At 32.8% G+C, this 22,124-nt stretch overlaps 1 protein-coding gene and 1 long non-coding RNA gene across 2 annotated transcripts; both read right to left on the minus strand.

Annotated features, from left to right (window-relative positions):
- Positions 1–1,015: 1,015 nt before the first annotated feature.
- Positions 1,016–4,703, minus strand: LOC133183163 (uncharacterized). The gene is made up of 2 exons (XR_009720596.1): positions 4,509–4,703; positions 1,016–1,575 (listed from the first exon to the last, which is right to left on the minus strand). It is a non-coding gene; the product is annotated as an uncharacterized LOC133183163 (long non-coding RNA).
- Positions 4,704–10,281: 5,578 nt separating this feature from the next.
- Positions 10,282–21,534, minus strand: LOC133181611 (acidic fibroblast growth factor intracellular-binding protein-like). Its single transcript, XM_061316157.1, has 10 exons — positions 21,422–21,534; positions 19,289–19,487; positions 19,035–19,161; positions 18,640–18,740; positions 16,909–17,042; positions 14,277–14,385; positions 12,449–12,518; positions 11,867–11,953; positions 11,303–11,400; positions 10,282–11,125 (listed from the first exon to the last, which is right to left on the minus strand). Exons 1-10 carry the CDS (start codon positions 21,501–21,503, stop codon positions 11,044–11,046), a joined length of 1,089 nt encoding a protein of 362 aa, XP_061172141.1. The 5' UTR covers positions 21,504–21,534; the 3' UTR covers positions 10,282–11,043.
- Positions 21,535–22,124: the final 590 nt, after the last annotated feature.

The raw sequence follows: 22,124 nt of genomic DNA on the forward strand, positions 1-22,124 counted from the left end.
CCTACGCCAGAACATTACGCAAACAGCATAAACACAACTTTAGAGTTAACTATAGTATGCTTATATAGTTTTTCACCTTTTTTACAAAGAATATATTAGTCAGAGATAATTCAGATTGAACTTGTGGGAAAGTTGAAATAATAATAACATTTTTTTTTTTACTTGTTTGTCCTTTTTACAAAGATAAAAAAAATATTTACGCAACACTTCCAACTGGGAATTTTGCCTTAAATTAATACAAGTATGTGTAAACAAGAGCTATTTTTTATCACCTTATCCAAAAGATTTCTTTACATACTAGTAAATCTAATTGCTTTTTGTTCCATTTTATATTTTAATTGTTTAGCAATCGTATTGTTTTATTTGAAAACAAAAATCGAAATTTTTTTTTTTTTTTTTTGGTCTGAAACAGTTTTTGAAATATCTACTCATATGAAGACGCTAATCCTGTAGACGCAGTATTAAATGAGGGAATATCATATGAGGGAAAAACACAAAGTAACGCAACCTAAACGCCATGGAACACAACTACTCACTGTTTTCAGAGCAGTGTGTAGATAACGAAAACTATACTTAGCCGAAGCCAAAAGACTGTTTTGGCTTATGTGTTAAGGATAATTAATTCCCATTTCATAAACTGATTTCTATAAGTAATCACCTATTTAAAACATCGTCTTTATTCACTGACATACCAGGTAGGCTATCCTTCCGGAAATCCAATCAATAATGAGGTTTTACCTATCTGTTTACCTCTAGATCTATCTGTTCATAGTTTTCTTTTAATAAAAACATGCCTTATAAAAATTGAAACAGGCCTTTAAAAATTAGAATTCAGTGAAATGTTACTTTAAAAATATTTATGATGGAATAAATGTATTTTCAAATATATTGTTTATTATGGCTTAATGATTAAAAAAATCCCTGAAAATAACGCCCATGTTTCAGTAAATCTAATAATAACGAAAACAAATTTGATCTATCTTAAAAATTAGATGAACAGAGAAACGGCAGTAAATTCAAATTCAATAATTTTATACATTTGAATGTTTTATTTGAACTTGGCTCCACAGTAAGATGAAAATAAAACTATTAAATCAGAATATGACCTAACAACAAGATGAATAGTTTAAGATTAAAATACATCTAATCACATTGAGTGCTTTCATCTGTAGTATAATACATTACCATAAAGGATGGAATTCATTAAAAAGTCTTTCTGAAGACTAAATCTGAAGGCTAATATACGGGTTTCATTTCAATCCCGTTTTTACAACAGGTGATAAAAACTCCATAGTTGCCGATGTCACAGTCCGTGTTGGGACCAGTGCATGGGTTTCCTGTCTGAACATAGCGATAGTCCACCACAGTGTCACAGCATTCCGTTGGGGTTTCCTTGCACCTTTTCACAAAAAAATGAAAATTTTTCGAGCACCAGTCATCAGTGAGAGGGATGTACGTTTCCTTGACGACCGGGTCAGGGAGAACTTTTGGTGAAGCTGTGCTGGTGGGTGCCGATAGAGTCAGATGGAAACAAAAAACTGCAACGGTTACTCTGTATAGAAACATCCTATGTCCCTACAATATATTACAACGATTACTCTGTATAGAAACATCCTGTGTCCCTACAATATAAACAACGATTACTCTGTATAGAAACATCCTATGTCCCTACAATATATACAACGATTACTCTGTATAGAAACATCCTATGTCCCTACAATATATTACAACGATTACTCTGTATAGAAACATCCTATGTCCCTACAATATATACAACGATTACTCTGTATAGAAACATCCTATGTCCCTACAATATAAACAACGATTACTCTGTATAGAAACATCCTATGTCCCTACAATATATACAACGATTACTGTGTATAGAAACATCCTATGTCCCTACAATATATACAACGATTACTGTGTATAGAAACATCCTATGTCCCTACAATATATACAACGATTACTGTGTATAGAAACATCCTATGTCCCTACAATATATACAACGATTACTCTGTATAGAAACATTCTATGTCCCTACAATATATACAACGATTACTCTGTATAGAAACATCCTATGTCCCTACAATATAAACAACGATTACTCTGTATAGAAACATCCTATGTCTCTACAATATATACAACGATTACTGTGTATAGAAACATCCTATGTCCCTACAATATGCAACGATTACTCTGTATAGAAACGTCCTATGTCCCTACAAAAAACTACAACGCTTACTCTGTATAGAAACATCCTATGTCCCTACAATATATACAACGATTACACTGTATAGAAACATCCTATGTCCCTACAATATAAACAACGATTACTGTGTATAGAAACATCCTATGTCTCTACAATATATACAACGATTACTGTGTATAGAAACATCCTATGTCCCTACAATATGCAACGATTACTCTGTATAGAAACATCCTATGTCCCTACAATATATACAACGATTACTCTGTATAGAAACATCCTATGTCCCTACAATATAAACAACGATTACTCTGTATAGAAACATCCTATGTCCCTACAATATACAACGATTACTCTGTATAGAAACATCCTATGTCCCTACAATATGCAACGATTACTCTGTATAGAAACATCCTGTGTCCCTACAATATATACAACGATTACTCTGTATAGAAACATTCTATGTCCCTACAATATATACAACGATTACTATGTATAGAAACATCCTATGTCCCTACAATATGCAACGATTACTCTGTATAGAAACGTCCTATGTCCCTACAAAAAACTACAACGATTACTCTGTATAGAAACATCCTATGTCCCTACAATATATACAACGATTACACTGTATAGAAACATCCTATGTCCCTACAATATAAACAACGATTACTGTGTATAGAAACATCCTATGTCTCTACAATATATACAACGATTACTCTGTATAGAAACATTCTATGTCCCTACAATATATACAACGATTACTATGTATAGAAACATCCTATGTCCCTACAATATGCAACGATTACTCTGTATAGAAACATCCTATGTCCCTACAATATAAACAACGATTACTCTGTATAGAAACATCCTATGTCCCTACAATATACAACGATTACTCTGTATAGAAACATCCTATGTCCCTACAATATATACAACGATTACTCTGTATAGAAACATCCTGTGTCCCTACAATATATACAACGATTACTCTGTATAGAAACATTCTATGTCTCTACAATATATACAACGATTACTCTGTAGAAAAACATCCTATGTCCCTACAATATATACAACGATTACTCTGTAGAAAAACATCCTATGTCCCTACAATATATACAACGATTACTCTGTATAGAAACATCCTATGTCCCTACAATATATACAACGATTACTCTGTATAGAAACATTCTATGTCCCTACAATATATACAACGATTACTCTGTATAGAAACATCCTATGTCCCTACAATATATACAACGATTACTCTGTATAGAAACATTCTATGTCTCTACAATATATACAACGATTACTCTGTAGAAAAACATCCTATGTCCCTACAATATATACAACGATTACTCTGTAGAAAAACATCCTATGTCCCTACAAAAAACTACAACGATTACACTGTATAGAAACATCCTATGTCCCTACAATATATACAACGATTACTCTGTATTGAAACATTCTATGTCCCTACAATATATACAACGATTACTCTGTATAGAAACATCCTATGTCCCTACAATATACTACAACGATTATTCTGTATAGAAACATTCTATGTCTCTACAATATATACAACGATTACTCTGTAGAAAAACACCCTATGTCCCTACAAAAAACTACAACGATTACTCTGTATAGAAACATCCTATGTCCCTACAATATATACAACGATTACTCTGTATAGAAACATTCTATGTCTCTACAATATATACAACGATAACTGTGTATAGAAACATCTTATGTCCCTACAATATATACAACGATTACTCTGTTTAAAAATATCCTATGTCCTTACAATATACTACCACGATTACTCTCTATAGAAACATCATATGTCCCTACAATATACTTCGACGATTACTGTGTATAGAAACATTCTATGTCCCTACAATATACAACCAACGATTACTCTGTATAGAAACATCTTATGTCCCTACAATATACAACGAACGATTACTGTGTATAGAAACATCTTATGTCCCTACAATATATACAATGATTACTCTGTATAGAAACATCCTATGTCCCTACAATATATACAACGATTACTCTGTATAGAAACATTCTATGTCCCTACAATATACTACAACGATTACTCTGTATAGAAACATCCGATGTACCTACAATATACTGTGTCGTATCTATGATTTGACTTACATATGTTTTTTTACATTATATCAGGACCAAAACAAAACAAACATACAAACTAACAAAATAAAATAACCAAAAACAGAAAAAAGAATATACAACCAAAGGCTAAATATAATTATTAAAGAAAAGTTTACAAACTTACGATTTTTTGCTATTCAGAAATTTAACCTTTCCTCTTTGTTCGTAAGCAAGCCTTGCATTAGGTAAGGAGGCGTGAAAAAATCGTTTAAATATTACGATTGTGTTTTGCCTGTAGTTCCTGCATGATTTATTGCGTCTGTCACTTTCCTCCAGTTAATGATGATCCAACTTTCCTGACGTACATATGAATACGAAATCCTATTCAAATCATTTGTGTTAAAAAAAAACTTTGGGTGTGTTACAAGCATTATATACCACAGGAAATACGTTTTACACCCTTCTATTTGTTGGTCATTCGTAATGAAATTCAACGAAGAACGACGAATTCTTCCTCAACCGTTCCCTCTAATGCCTTTTTCTTCATCGTGATACACAATTGGTATTCAATTATTTCAAAACAATACAGATTTTTATTATTTATAGACCCAGTATTTTAATCAAGACCATCAATATTCTGGTACATACAGTGGTAACAAACAACTAAACTTTATGATAAACATGATGACTTCATCTTTTCTAGCTTCAACTTCCCTTATGTAACAATATACCATTATCACATGCATTTGGGGTTTATGTCTCACAGTTGATTCGATACGTAAGAACATGTTCTTCATGCCAAAATTTTTTTAAAAGAACATGCTACTGACAAACATACCGATGATACAAGGGTATCTACAATCTCGTTTGACGTTAACATTTTGAAAATTCAGTGACCTTGTCTTTCATACAAATTATTTGGCCATTAATTTCATACCAAATTGAGAACGGGTTTATCCGCTTACCCGATAATGACAAAGAGCACATGGCGGGTGTGACCAGTCGACGGGGAATGCTTACTCCTCCATGGCATCTGATCCCTCTGATCTGATGTTTTTAGTGATTCTTGCTTGCTCTTCTCACAATTTTTTTTTTTAGTGTTTTAATGGACTTTTGAGTATGATTACTAATCGTTATCTACATATTTCATGCAACTTATTAATGTTCATAGCAACTTAATTATGTTAACATGCTTCTTCCTTAGGTATTTCACACGCAACATTTTATTTTGGAAAGCAAATAATTAAACAGAGTTCCTTGCCGACAATATCTACGTAGCCTTTGGAGACCAGGTCTTCCAACAATCTGTTGGAATGCAATGTGCACTAATTGTGCCCCTTTTTAGCCGACCTTTTTATATTCTTATGAAGTAGAATTTATTCATAAACTTCTACTAGAAAAGAAGAAAACCCCTGCTGTGGCCCTCAACTCGATATTTAGATATATCGAAAACGTTTTATCAATTAACAATAGTTACTTTCATTTATTTATATGTCGACTCGATATATCACCGTGAACTAGAAATTAGACTCTACCGAGTCAGTCAGATCTATTTCATATTTGGATGTTTTACTGCCTATAGACTATAAGGACCAACATAAAACTAACCTGTATGACAAACGGGATGACTTCAGCCTTTCCATCATCAACGTCCATTATTTATGTAGTGATACTCCAACATCAACTACATATGGTATTTTTGTCTCCCAACTGATTCGATGCGTTAGAGCAAACTCTGACTACAATCAATATTTAAACCATAACAAGCTGTTGACAAATACATTGATGTTACAAAGATTTCAATATCCCCGTTTAAAGTCAGCTTTTCTCAAATTCTACAGTCGTTATAATGACATTGTTTGTAAATACAGCCTATAGTCGGATCGTATTTCTCCGACTTGTTTGATACCATTTGTTAGGTTATTGCTTTTATACTAAAATTGTCTACGGAGTACTCTGTATACCTGATCTATGCATGGGGCTCATGACGAGTGTGACAGGTCAACAGGGGGATGTTTACTCCTCCTAGGCACCTGATCCCACATCTGGTGTTTCTAAGGGTCCGTTTTTTGCCCTGTTCATGATTCGTTGTGTTAACTTGATTTCTGATATTGGTCACTGTTTGTTATTTTCACATTTTACATTTATGTTGACATGTAACTTATTAATGTTGATATGCAATTTACTAATGTTGACATGCATATTTTTTTGTCAACGTGCAACATTTTGTGTTAACTCGAAACTTATTTAGGTAAACATGCAACTCATTTTAAAAGTTATTTTGACAAGCAAATTATTTATGTATATGCAACTTATTTTTATGATGTGTATTTCTCAACATTACAAACTATAGATATTCTCGCAAGTTGACTTTAAAAAGTTGCATGTCAAAATAAAAAAAAAAAGTTGCCATCATAAATAAAATGTATCTTACACAAAGGGAGTTACATTTGGACGATACAAGATATACTAGAAAAAAATCCTATTTTTATGCAACCTAATTTTTGTTTCGTGTTAACATCGTTATATTGCATGTTGCATGTAACATATTAATGTTGCAATTTGACATACATTTAGTTATCTTGTATGTAGAAAAATAGTATGCATATAGGGGCAGAAGAAATATGTCACCATACATACAAACCGAATATAAGCAAGCGCGGATCCAGGATTTGAAGTTAGGGGGGGGGAGGCGCAAAAAGTAGGCAGGGGGGTCTGGGGCCGCCTTGGGGCCCCCAGTGGGCCCAGGAGACGAAGCCCCCAGAAGCTCCTGGATTCTAGAGATATTGTAGGAGGAAAATGAGGTAGATATTTTTACATTTTCTCGACGAAACTATGACTTACGCTAACTTTGACAATTTTAGGGGGGGGGGTTGCCCCCCGCCCCTTAAATCCGACACTGATAAACCACGCCCATTGGAGGCAATTTAAGTCCAGGGAGGCCCAACCTAAGAAATTATTTTGAAGGGGCATCACTTAACAAAAAATATCCATGATAAGCACAATTAAAATAATTTTAAAAAAAGTTATCAGGCGTTATTGTTGATGGGGAAAACCTTTAAATTAGCCTCGTTTCCTATAGAATAGTATATACTGGCAAAATTATAGTGGTCACGCCCCTTGTACCCGCTGTTCATCGGGGCCTGTAATCGGAGGGGAATAAACTAATAAATGAATAGAATTGCTATCAAAAAGAATGAATTGAAAATGAAAGGAAATACATTTTGTTTAGAAACCACGAAAACAACTGAATTTTATTTATTTTTTCTTCATCAGAATAGCTTTCAAGCTCTTCACAAATCAATTTTTTCTCAGCATATCCACATAGAAACAATAAACCAACAAAAGAAACATTTCAAAAACAAGATTTAATTGTAGACACGTTTACCTCAAAACCACGGGTTTGTGACGTAAAAAATGTAGTTTCTCTTAATTAATTGTTTTACCCTTGAACTTCCCTCATTTATCCATGTTTGTTTTGTTAATTTCAAGTAATGTGCAGCGCATATACATGTACTTTACATATGTCTGTGTCAGATAACGACCGACGATACCAGTGATAACTTGTTTATTTCAAAGTTTAAAAAAAACTGACATTCAGCGTACGTTTGTCATGAATGACTTTAAATCGTTAATGTACAGATTTTAATGAATCGACTCCCTGTGATATGAACTAGTGTGACCCTGACCTATGCTATAACCAGGTGCGTGTGACATTTAATTTATGACAGTCAAATAAGCAAGTTTTATAATTGAAAACTAATTTATTATTAAGTAACAGATGTTGTTACACACTACTCTCTGGGCAATATACAAACAGCGATGTATAAAATGTAAATGACTTCAGTTTTCTTGCATGTATTTCATAATATATTCTAGAAAATTGATTACTTTTCCTGGTCGTTCACGTGCATGCATTTTGCATTTTGGTGCCACAGAATAAGCAAGACAAAATAAGAGAGTTAAAATCTGTAAACTTTTTTAAAAATACATATTCATCGTAATAAAACTTCTGTGTTGAAATTATCTCCCAGTTATACGAATAATCCCGGACACAGTGGCCGTGTATGAAGCGAGATGCATATCGCGTACAGAATGCAATTCAGATTGTTTGTTGTTTAAAGTCCCTCTCGAGAATTTTTCACTCATATGGAGACGCCACCACTTGCCGGTGGAGGGCTGCAAATTTTGACCTATGCTCGGCGCTCAGGGCCATTGAGCAATGAGGGATCTTTTTCGTGCCAACACGTAGTGCGACACGGGACCTCAGTTTATATGGTCTCATCCGAAGGACCGGTCTCCACGTCCCGCAGTGGGATTCGAACCCGCGACGTAAGGATCAACTCCTAACTCCGCGATTATAGAGCAGACGCTCTAACTACTGCGCAACGCGGGCAACTTATTCAGATTGAAAAAAAAAAGGAAATAGACAGTTTCACGAAACTCCGATTCCTACATCATGTCGTAAGGATTTCAAGTCATTTAGGTTCAAATTAATCTAATTTTGGGTAAAATGGTAAGGCTCAACCATGCTGCACATTATCATTATTCTCTCATTGCTATCACTCAAATGGACGTTGGTAGTACACAATAGATGGGCCAATTTTTTCCTCAAATTCAATTTTTTGAAACTGAGAAATTTTGTTCAAGGATACAAAATCTCTCTTTATATATAATTTGAAATAAATTAAACCGCATATTTATTGCCAGCATAGTTTGAAATAAGCCCTATCAGACCTCTGTAAGAAGATATTTTAAATTACCGATTGATTTAATGCAAATGTGTGCGATGCTTTTTTTCTGTTACTAAATTTCAGTAAATTATATTTAAGTAAAATGTAATGAAAAATATAGAACATGCATAGCAATTTCTTTATGAAAGTCAATGTAAAATTACTAAAATATCGTACTTTTCAAAATTAGGGAAATTCTAGTCTGGTTAAATGGTCAGTTTTAACTTGATATATTACAATCTAATTTTTGGGTAAAATGGTAAGGCTCAACCATGTTGCACATTATCATTATTCTCTCAATGCTATCACTCAAATGGACGATGGTTTAAAATGACAATATCTGCACTACTATGAAACAGGAACCTCAATTTCTTTATGAAGGTCAATGTAAAATTACTAAAAGAGCGTACTTTAAAAATTAGGGAAAATCTAGTCTGGTTAAATGTCCAGATGTAATTTGTATTTTGACTTCACGGCTTGATTTGCCTGGAGGCAGTCATGATTTATGAAGTCAATAAACAAATTTAAGACTTCATTTGTCAAAACATCCATCAATGATCAGTTAGCCGAGGGCTTCCTCTGACTTCAGTATTGATAAAAATGTTACTGAATACAGGACACAAAATTCAAGTCCTTGAAATTTTTAAAATTCTTATTAACATATGTAACTGTACAATACAACTGTACTCAGAAGTTTCTGGAACATTTTTTTTTACATAAACTACATGTTCATCAAATTATAAATTGATTAACATATATTACATTTTAAAGAGTTTTACATTAGCCCCAGGGTATAACTTTAACAGTAAATGGAAAGAAACATTTAATGTTATATAAAAATATGTCTCTAGAAGTTCTACCAGGCCTCAGTCAAATCTGAACAAAGAAAATTTATATAATCAGTTACATCTCCTTATGTTTTTTGGGGGGATGATTAAAAAAAGTATCCTGTTTTAAGTAACAAAAGCAAACCATTAATCAAAATTATCTAGTAAGTACAATAAACTAATAAAAATTCATACATCCTACTTAATACAGAATTTTGATGAAATCAGACAAAAAACTTAAGTGAACGGCATTTTGAAGAATGTTAACAAAAAACAGATATTTGAACAGACAATGGACTCTTCTTGATTCAGGCATGACATCTTGTCCTCAGTCAGCTAACTATCAAAACATTGACATATTGACACCTGATGTGTTATCAAAACTTCCATCCCACTATTATACAGGTATACATTTAGTTAACTTCTACCCACTACTATGTGGGTAAACATTTAGCTAACTTTTGTTGACAGGTAATCAGCTTTCTCTCCATTTCTGTGTGCTGAAGACACTCCAGAGAAATATATATGTGAACATCATTTAAAGTTAACACCAGCAGATGTCTAAACATTTACAGTTAACACCAGCAGCTGTCTAAACATTTACAGTTAACACCAGCAGCTGTCTGTAAACATTTACAGTTAACACCAGAAGCTGTCTGTAAACATCTACACTTTACATCAGAAGCTGTCTGTAAAAATTTACAGTTAACACCGGCAGCTGTCTGTAAACATTTACAGTTAATACTAGCAGCTGTCTGTAAACATCTACACTTTACATCAGAAGCTGTCTCTAAACATTTACAGTTAATACTAGCAGCTGTCTGTAAACATTTACACTTTACATCAGAAGCTGTCTGTAAACATTTACAGTTAACACCCGCAGCTGTCTGTAAACATTTACAGTTAACACCAGAAGCTGTCTGTAAACATCTACACTTTACATCAGAAGCTGTCTGTAAACATTTACAATTAACACCCGCAGCTGTCTGTAAACATTTACAGTTAACACCAGAAGCTGTCTGTAAACATCTACACTTTACATCAGAAGCTGTCTGTAAACATTTACAGTTAATACTAGCAGCCGTCTGTAAACATTGACAGTTAATACTAGCAGCTGCCTATAAGCATGTTCGTCTTAATTTTGATGTTATAATGGCTGTCAGGTGTGGTAGATCTGTAGTACACATAGAATTAAAGTCTTCATGTATCTGTCCCACACCACTAACATGTGAGGCTGATGTCTGCAATCAAAATAAAATATCTTTACTTAAAGTAATCAGCTTACTCTACCCCCAATAAATCAGGCTGAACCAATAAATTGGAGAACCATGAAATAACAAAACAGCCAATGTCATTTAATTGGAAATTTGTAGGGGCTTTACAGTTTGCTTTCTGAATTACTTTAAATCAAAGATTACCTGAAGACATCCATTTTGACAATAGTGTCCTTGTAAGCACTGAGGAATGTGTTCATGTCTGGAGCAGTTAGACCCACAGACAAGCAGGGTTCTGTCACCTGTAGACATGAGACATAATTAGAATAGTATAAACAACATTCTTTAATATTTACTTTGATATTGTTTCTATCTTAGTGTGATATACATGTAGGTTGACAATTAAAATCCTAGTTCTGCAAACCAGGCATGGATTCAGGTAGGGGTGCCCCCCCCCCCCCTTTCAAAGAATTTAAACAACAAAAAATATTTCAGAAAATAGTTTTTACTGTCATACATCAGTGTATTATAAGTAAAATTACAGACATTTATTTGCCAAATAATGCTTATTAATTGCTGATTGTTTTTAGCTTATGGTGGGCTCTACAGCCCACTGAACATTGTCCTTGACTTACTGGGGACATTTAAGGTACCCAGAACCCTTGCCATCTAATAGTGTTCCTATAATACAAAATCCTGGATCCGTGCCTACAAAAATAGTAATTTTCTACACCAGAGAATTCAAACTTTGCAATACTATCAGCTTACCTTCTCCACTAAGTCTAAGAATATATCTCGGACATCTTTGCTGTGATTCAAACCACAAGCAATGTTTATAATTGCCTTGGACCAGTTCTTCAATGATAAAAAAAAAAATTATCTCAAAACCACAGCTCATGCAGAATCTTCAATCTACTGCTATTTTATTCCAAGACACCCGTGGGCCTTGACAGTCAGGTACGTAAGTACCAAAGGTACCTCCTAACCTCCATAATTCTCACATATAAGCCAGTTGTGTCATGTGCAAATTCCTTATTGTACTATGTTACATTATTTGCATTTCATAATTTTAACTTTGGCAATAAAAGCAAAAAGAAAACAAAACATAGTAAAGGCTGGAAAGTACAGTAATGGTTCACCTGAGTGATCCAGGTGACGTATAAATTTCAAATTAAATCTTAAACATGCATTATGAATACAAGATAAATCATGAATCAAACAATAAGACAATTCACCTGCATAAATTTACAGGCAACTATATTTCTATAATTAGGGAAATGTAACAACCAATTGCAATTGCTGAAAGATAAAATATATCATTCATAAAAATGACAGCACATCAAGGTCTACCTTAAAAGATTCCTCCACTATTTGTCTTGATTTTTTAGACATGGTCTGCTTCAGATGACTGATTACCTGCCTGTATAGTAGAGAAGATTTAATAATTAGTTCAGTGGTTCATCTGAAATTAAAATTCTCTACTTTGTTTTTAAAAAAGTCCAAATTGAGAATGTATTCTTTGTTATTTTCTAGATCAAAAACAACTAAAAGACACTGGAAGCGGTATACATATCTTCTTGATTTAAATTGTTTTTAAATGTACATCATTTATTCAATCCATGTCAACACAACAAGTATTAATAAATCTCATCACACTGCTTCAAAATAAAACTATGATATCATTTTTAGACTGTCTAATTTGTAACTAACCCACTCTTATCTTACAATATTAACACTTTGCTTTACAATGTTAACACTGCTTTACAATGTTAACACTTTACTTAAGAAATAAATAACAAGTTTAAAAACTTCAATGGGAATTGAAGTGGGTCGGTCACGTGATCAAATCCTGTGAAGGCCGAAGGCCTTCTCAGAAGATTTGATTACGTACCGACCCACTTCAATTCCCATTGAAGTTTTTAAACTTGTTATTTATTACTTATATATACATTTGAGACGGACAATCGAATGTAATCGAATATAAATATTGCACTAACTGTACGTCGTAGATTTTGACAAATTACGCTAGGTGTAAATCGGCTTGAAAAGCGGTTTGGCTTCAAATTCATCTGGCAAAGGATTGTTTTGAAGGGAATATTCTGTGAAAGGCTTCTTGTGATAAATTATTATAGTGAGCATATTGGTGTCTTTTTGGAATTTTTGTATTCATGAGAACCCATATTCGATGTTAAAAAACACAAGAAACACGTCCGATGTTTGATACTAAAAAGTTGGAGGAATTTCGGTCGGAAAGGGATGGATGGAGACTCTTGTCCGGACCAGATAACTTGAAATCAAGTACAAAATTTGATCAAAAACATAAAATCTACGATTTCAGTAAGGCATATTTATTAATTTATGATGTTGACATGGAGACACTGGCGACAGCTTACATGTTAAGACAACGTCACAACGATCTCGATGATGGAGGTGTGCCTACCGAACTTCCAAAGTGCAGTGTTTGTCAGCTGTTTGTGGCATGATTGCATTACATTGATATTTTCCAACAGATTTTCAAATATATTGTGAGTAAAGTTTAATGGAAAAAAAATTATAGCATTCAGAGGTCTGCGAGAAAAATAAGGGTAAACGTTGAGACTATGCAGCTCAGACATGAAACTTATAACACGTAGTTTTCTATTCTCTATGTAAAATCGATCAAGAACTGTATTAAATACTCATTTACATTGTAAATAAAATGATTATTATTTTACTTGCGTATTTTGTACATTTTTATGCATGAAAAACATGCTATATTGCTTAGTGGAGTAAGTCTTTTTATGTTACAGTAGATATTACTGCGCTGTGTGATTAGGTCACGTAATGACCTATGACCTTCGAAAAACTTCATACAGGTATGAAGATATTTGCTCTCTGCATGTTTATATAATAGAGAGATACCACAAATGTATATATTTAACAATGTTAACACTTTACAATGTTAACACACTTTACAATGTTAACACTTTAACAATATTAACACTTTACAGTGTTAACACACTTTACTTTACAATGTTAACACTTTACAGTGTTAACACACTTTACTTTACAATGTTAACACTTTACAATGTCAACACACTTTACTTTACCATGTCAACACTACTTTCCAATGTTAACACTTTACTTTACAGTGTTAAACTTTACAATGTTAACATTTTTATAATCAGTAAAGTCTCACCCTTTATGGTCATCTAGAACCTCTTTTTCTGCAATCAATTTGAGTTCTCTTAAATCCTGAAGAAATCTCCGGTCTAAATCAACATCCATGTCTTCATGCACTTTACATTCTAGATACCAAAACAAGACTCAAATAATTATTTTGTAGACAATCTGTGTATAAATGTATACATTTGATTTTGTAACTAAATGTATTGCTCGTGTAAAAGTTATCCTCCCAAGTCAAGGGTTCCTGATCCACTCCACATAAACATAACAATTCTCATTTCTTAAGGACAGACGATATGTTCCTAAATAATATATAATTTTTACAGTGTGACAGATTATCAGAAGTGCAGCAAATTTCGAGATTTTCCTACCCTTCAAGAAGAGTGTTGTAAAAAATACTCCCTGGCTTGTTATAAGATAGAGTTAATAAACCATCTTGACACAGAGACTAAAACTGCAAAAGTTTCTTCAATTATGTTGATGAAATCCAATGTTTACAATGGTTTCAATCTCACAACTGCAAAGCTATGATGTCTCAACTGCTCAACTGTGACGTCATAGCTTATGACACTGTTTTAAGAAAAGACAGAGGCAAAGGGAAATTCAAAGAAAATGTAATAAACAGAAAATTCAATGTTTTGTAGTTGGATATGGAATTTATTTCACTTGTAAAACAGGACTTTTTGATATTTTCACTCATACTTTGCACTTGTGAAAATATGAAAAAATTCTGTCCCAGTCATGAAATAAATTCCATATCCAACTACAAAGCATTGAATATCCTCTATCTATTTTTTTGTTACTTAAATCTTATGTTTGCACTTTCCCTCTTTGTCAATTTAAATAAACAGCTTCCTTAAGGAGGCTGGGGGGTTGTGGCCATTTTTAGACTATATTGATCTCCTTTAGAAGAAGAGCTCCATATGAAGATATAGAAAATGATCAAATTTTAAAACTAAAATTTTTGAAATTTTTCTTTGCCAAATGATAGTTGACAGCTTAAGATATCATATCTAAAAAATTAAGTTAAATCTGGTGGTTAATTTGTGGTTAATTTGTTGACCCCCCAGCCTCCTTAAAGTCACAAAAAATCTATCTCTAGAACAGATACTATCATCAACCACGTAAAACAATCAATCATCAATATGTTTTTCTTGATGGTTATATATTGATAACTACATAAACCTCTGATGTTTAAGATAATTTTTGTGTCCATCACATGTTCTGATATCATCTGATTTTTTATATAGAGAAGAGAAATTTTTACTAATAAGATTTTCAAGAAGGATTGTGAACTTCAGGAGTTTTCTTATCCATAATTGCACAACAGAAATACAACAAAATAATAATTTTTTATTCTTTAAAAAACTTTAACAGATATCATTGGAAAAACTATAAATAAATTCTGTATTTTTTATTTGAGGCAAAAAATCTTTAAATGGAGATAGAAAATGATCTTTCACAGACTTTACTCTTTTTCCTGAAAATAGAACGAGGCAAACCCATAAGCTGAATTTTTCATTATTTCAAGGAATCTAACAATTTTTTTTTTTTTTTTTTTTACAAGTATACAACTAAAAATTAAAAAGAAAAATTAAAGTTATTTTGATTAATTTATGTGAAATGGTGCTGGTGGTGGTGGGTATTAGTTTATTTGCAAAGACCAATGACTGAATATCATTCTTTGAATAATTCTTGTAGGTTTAAGATAAATTTGTAAAAAAAAAAAAAAAAAGAAAAAAAGAAAAAAAAAAGAAATTGGTGAAAAATAGGGTCCCCCTAGTTATCAATATGGCAAAATATAAGGACCCACAAGACTTTTTAAAGATGGCCCTATAAAGGTCTTTTCAAAAATAGTCTCAGGTCTAGCACCTTAAATCTGGGATATTATAAAAAGTCTTCCAATAAAAAAAAATTCTAGCTGCATAAATTACATAAATTTGTATATTCTACAAGAAATGTTTTTCTACGACATTACAGGGGATTAGTAAGTAAGGGTTTTTTTGGAAAACAATGTTATCCCTGAATTTATCAACAATTCATTAAATTTCTTTTGCTCTAATGGCTTTCAAGCATACTTTAAGACACTGTTTTAATCAAATATGTCTTTAAACAATGTAACACTTTGAAAACAATTAAATACTTTTTGTTCAGGTGACCTTCATGTTTACTGGGTATTTGGTGTGACACATTCCCAAGGCACACACAACTGGTGTGTCAGGAATAAGCATCAATTGTTCCCTCAGTGGATCAAAATAAACACATCCCAAAGTTATCTTACCTATAGAGCTGTAGGACCAGTTTGTTATCATCTGGTTACAAAGTTCTCTTACCTACAGAGCTGTAGGACCAGTTTGTTATTATCTGGTTACAAAGTTCTCTTACCCACAAAGCTGTAGGACCAGTTTGTTATTATCTGATTATCTAGTTCTCTTAACTACTGCGCTGTAGCACCAATTTGTTATTATCTGGTTACAAAGTTCTCTTACCCACAAAGCTGTAGGACCAGTTTGTTATTATCTGGTTACAAAGTTCTCTTAGCTACTGAGCTGTAGGACCAGTTTGTTATTATCTGGTTACAAAGTTCTCTTACCTACAGAGCTGTAGGACCAGTTTATTATTATCTGGTTACAAAGTTCTCTTACCTACAGAGCTGTAGGACCAGTTTGTTATCATCTGGTTAGCACAGAACACAAAGTCCTCAAATGTCAGGTGGCTGAGTTTTTTCTTTCCAGTCTCAAATCTGTTGTTAGCAATGAAGACAATGGCTGCATACTGCCTGTTCAAACAACACAATAAAGAGAGTTCACATATACAGATATAAAATAAATAAAATTCTGTTTATCTTGTTTAATGTTTAAATAAGAGATTCAATAACATTTACTATGCTTCATAAAATTTTGTTTAAACTGAATGAAATGCACAAGATAAACTGTTCACTGGGGGTGGAGTCTTTTTTCAAAGCTCAAAATGACTAAAATATCAAAAGAAGAACAAATACAGTTGAACTTCAGTATCTCGAACACAGATATTTCAAATACCATGATTTAGAAGTTCAAACCACTTATTATTTAAGTATTTTATCCTCTATATCTCGAATCCTTGGATATCTTGAAGTTTTTCCTTGGTCCCATGGAGTTCGAGATAACAAGGTTTGACTGTACATTAATAGTGAATAATTCAACTCTGCGAATGAAATACAATTCAGTTTATGCAAAAAGATACCGGTATCTTGAGATTAATACATGACTACTATATATTTTTTACTATTTTATGAGATATGAGCCTCTTAAGGTTGACAGAGTTACATAACTTTGTGAAGATATACCTTCATTTACCTTATAATTACTAAGAAGTATTCCTATCATTTTTCCATTGTCTAAAATTTGTTAAATATTCAGTAAGTGCTGTCACCTTTGAACATCTTGGAAATTTCTCACAGACCTCTATCTATACTCTGTTTTGGGCTTTATAAACAGATATTTAGCAGGCACTTTTTCTGAATTTTACTGTTTTGTGTTGTTTATTTGAATCCCTGAACTTCATACATAATTAATTAATTGTGATATATCAAAGAAGCATGTTACTAAATTCTAAACTGGGTTTGTATTTAATTGTGAGATAGTTATTGAATTTAATTATAAGATATCCAGGAAGCATGCTCCTGAACTCTACATTAGGTTTGTATTTAACTGTTAGATATCTAGAAAAACAATTTCTGAATTCTTACCTGGCCAGAGCTTAGACAGGAGGTAATGTGTCTTGATGTTACTGAATTCTTACCTGGCCAGATCTTCAGACAGGAGGTAATGTGTCTTGATGTTACTGAATTCTTACCTGGCCTGATCTTCTGACAGATGTAATGTGTCTTGTTGTTGCTGAATTCTTACCTGGCCAGATCTTCAGACAGGTGGTAATGTGTCTTGATGTTACTGAATTCTTACCTGGCCAGATCTTCAGACAGGTGGTAATGTGTCTTGATGTTACTGAATTCTTACCTGGCCAGATCTACAGACAGGTGATAATATGTCTTGATGTTACTGAATTCTTACCTGGCCAGATCTTCAGACAGGTGGTAATGTGTCTTGAAGTTACTGAATTCTTACCTGGCCAGATCTTCAGACAAGTGGTAATGTGTCTTGATGTTACTGAATTCTTACCTGGCCAGATCTACAGACAGGAGGTAATGTGTCTTGATGTTACTGAATTCTTACCTGGCCAGATCTTCAGACAAGTGGTAATGTGTCTTGATGTTACTGAATTCTTACCTTGTCAGATCTTCAGACAGGAGGTAATGTGTCTTGATGTTACTGAATTCTTACCTGGCCAAATCTACAGACAGGTGATAATGTGTCTTGATGTTACTGAATTCTTACCTTGCCAGATCTTCAGACAGGAGATAATGTGTCTTGATGTTCTCCACTAATGATCCCATCATGTCTTCTACAGTCTTGAAGACCCGTTTTAGATTGTCAAACTGTAATTGAAAATATGTGCTGTTAATAGAACCACGAAGGAATGATGATTTATTGATGTGTTTGGTGTTAAAATCAACAAATATTCTTCCAATTTTTACCTGCATATTTTCTTTAATGTTTTTATTTGCAAAATTATTATATTTTTTTCAATATTGTTGTCATTTAGTATCATACAAAACAAATCTTCTAATTGACTTGATTTTAAAATACCTGTAAACTGTTTTTTAAAATTGCAAAAAATAGAGATAAACAACTCTTTCTAAAGGTATTAAGACACTTGAGTTTTTTTGTACCTGTCTTCTACAGCTACGAATTGGAATTCTTGTTTTTTCACTGACATCCTCCATGTCCTTTCTATTTCTGGAGGACAGTTTCTTACCAAGTATTTCTCTGACAACCACAGAATCAAACCTATAATACCTTCAACAAAACATCACATATTTAATTAAGTACTTGATTAATAAGTTCAATAACTGCAAGCTTTAAAATTATTATTCAACTTCATTAAATTACCGAAATATTCTTGAAAATTAACAAGTAAGTTTACCTTTCAATGACACGTTTTTGCATATCTGTTTCCATTTGGTAGATCTGCTGATCAATTAATTTAGGGGGTGACTTCAGAAGTTTTTCCATACTTGTGAACAGCCTGTACTGATCTTGAATGTCACTGTACACGATCTCCATGGAAACATCGGCCTTCTGTAGGACCCCACTTTTCTGCAGGAACAGAGCTGCATCATGAGCTGGAACAAAATGGGCATACACTTTGTAGTCAGATTTAGTACAAAATTTAATTACTAAAACAATTAACCATAAACATTTTCAAAGATTAAATTATATGATATATCTACCATGTATTCTGAATAAAATGAAAGTAAGGGCCCTTCCACTCTTTCTCTCTCTGTATCTGAGTCTGTCTCTCTCTTATCTCAAAATAGCATGAGGCAAAGTCTTTGCCAAACTTATTTTACATCACTGGACCCCATTTTACAGAAAACTTACGACTAACACCTAAATGTAATATTGAGAATAACTTTTTTATACATAAATATGAACTTGGTTTTAATCTTTTTTAAGGGAATTTATAAAGACAATTTAATGCAAGCATTTTTAAACAGACACTAGTATTTTTATTAGAGCAATTTTAAATAGAATCATTGATTTAGCAAACTTTTACAATCAACTTAAGTTTTTGATCTTAGTCATAAGTTCTTGGCCTTTGGTCCACAGGACCTGCCAGTCAATGAAAACTAAAGGTCCCCTGGAAAATAATCAATGATTTAACTCAACTCAGCGTAATCTGCCTTGGATTTAGGGGCCTTTCCAGGCACTGCATGGCCCATGTGCTTTGAAATACTACAAGCATCCATCACTGTACTAGGAAGTTGTTGGTTAATTAATTTGACAATTTTACAATATGGAAAAACTCTAAAAAGTTCAAGTTGTTTATTGTTTGTGAATCACAAATTAAAATTCACTCTTTGATAGCAACTTTCTATATGGTTAATAAGTTTGATTTTGTTTAGGAATAACATTTCAATTAAAACAAGAAACATACTTTAGGTTAGCTTATGTATAATATTTTCTTACTAATCACGACATAAAAATGACATATATGCTAATTCAAACTCCAAAAAAATTGAAATCAACTAGAAAACTGCAGTTTAACTCCGAGATGGGCTTATAATTATGGTTGATTTAAGAACTCGTAGTGTTTCTTTTAAATTTTTTTAAGACCTACATGTATGCAATATTTCTTGTCAGCCACATGTGGTGTGTCTACAGCAAGTCCCTGTCTGTAGTGCAATATCGAACTCTCTTCATCTCTTAAAGGAGTATTACATATTCAGCGAATTTTAAGCAGATGGTCAATATTTATCTAGGTATTTCGATTAAAATGAAAACGTCCTCATAACTGTTAATGTCAACCAGGTCCAGTACAATCAGTACATTTAGCTACGTACGTAGCTAAAATTACCTACCGTAGCTTTATTCACCTAGCTATTTCAAGGCAACTTTTCACAATTTTGCTTTTTATTTTAAAAAGACAAAAAGTCGCAAGAAAATGTCTACTAATATTTATTCTAGGTATCATTTAAAAAGCAATCTAAAGCAGAGATAGTTTTAACATTGCTGCGTTTGATCACTTTTAAGGAAAATATGTATTCCCATTGTTTGAGTAACTGTACACACCTTGTGTGCGATGAGGCGTGGATAAGTATGACTACTTCACATTGTGCTCATGTTAACCAAAACTGGTTTTCTTTGTTATTACACTCAAGAAGTAACTGTTAGGTCACAAATTAACTGTTGTATATAGCCCCAAAACTTTTAGAACTTTGATTGCAATTGCGCAAAAAAAGACACATCTCCAAGAGTGATTTTTTCATGAATTGTTTTCAGATGAGTTCAAAGTTGAAAATTATCACTGCATCAAAGTGCAATTTTCTGCACTTTCTGGGAAAAATTATTAGTTAAGAAATAAGTTTGATTTAGAAGCTATATAAAGCTACTTCAGGTAGGTAAATAAAGCTATGTAGGTAATTCAAGCTACGTAGCTAAATCTAGTGATTGTACCAGACCTGTCAACTATGTACGTATGAGCTAAATAGTGATTTATTGACATCCATAGTCGTGACTTTGAACAAACAGAGATTGAGATATAAATAAGCCTTACCAGAGTAACCATTTAACCATAAGTCGTACAGTTCGAAATCAATCAACGTGTAATTTCCAACAAAAACATCCACTGCTGTCATTATCGTTTCACGAAGAGGAAATCAAATTCGCACGCTAAACTGAACAAACCCAAAATGGGTCAACATCTTCCGGAAAAGCATTTATTTCTTTTTACGGATTATTAAAAAAGAATAATAAATAAATACAACCTTAAAACGTTAGTTTCAAAGTGGATGGTCATCATATATTTTTTAAAAAATGAAAATCAAAATATTCATTCTGCTTTCCATTTCTTTTATAATAGTTCGACAGAGTTAGCCGAATGTCATCAAAGAAGGAAGGGAAACACTTTTAAAATATCCATCGTCGACATTCGATAATGTTGTGGATTATTTATCTTTTACTTTGGTTGGGATTACATTTAAAAGGTCAGAATAACATGATGTATTTGATTATCTATATATCCTAATAATACGATTTGATGAAAAATGATGATTTATTTTTTGGTAACTGAAATAGTGAAGTATACAGTGCTTCATTTTATCGAGAATTTGTGATCTTCACTATATACTTGTGTATTGACGGTCATTTTTTTTAGTTCATTACGCCGAGTAGTAATCACGGGAGTAAGGAATAACACAAATGCATGATACTTGTAATCTAATGATTTACTCAAAATGACACATACAATCGAGGAATAC

This window comes from Saccostrea echinata, unplaced genomic scaffold (genome assembly GCF_033153115.1).
Source record: "Saccostrea echinata isolate AGI-Se365-2 ecotype Australia unplaced genomic scaffold, CSIRO_AGI_Sech_v1 ptg000009l, whole genome shotgun sequence".
NCBI lineage: Eukaryota > Metazoa > Mollusca > Bivalvia > Ostreida > Ostreidae > Saccostrea > Saccostrea echinata.

Coding starts and splice junctions, on each gene's coding strand:
- LOC133181611 (XM_061316157.1), bottom strand. CDS start 21,503: ATGACAGCAGTGGATGTTTTTGTTGGAAATTACACGTTGATTGATTTC. Junction 18,741..19,034: donor TTCGTAGCTGTAGAAGACAG/GTACAAAAAAAC, acceptor TTTCAATTACAG/TTTGACAATCTAAAACGGGT. Junction 11,126..11,302: donor GTCAAAATGGATGTCTTCAG/GTAATCTTTGAT, acceptor TTTTGATTGCAG/ACATCAGCCTCACATGTTAG.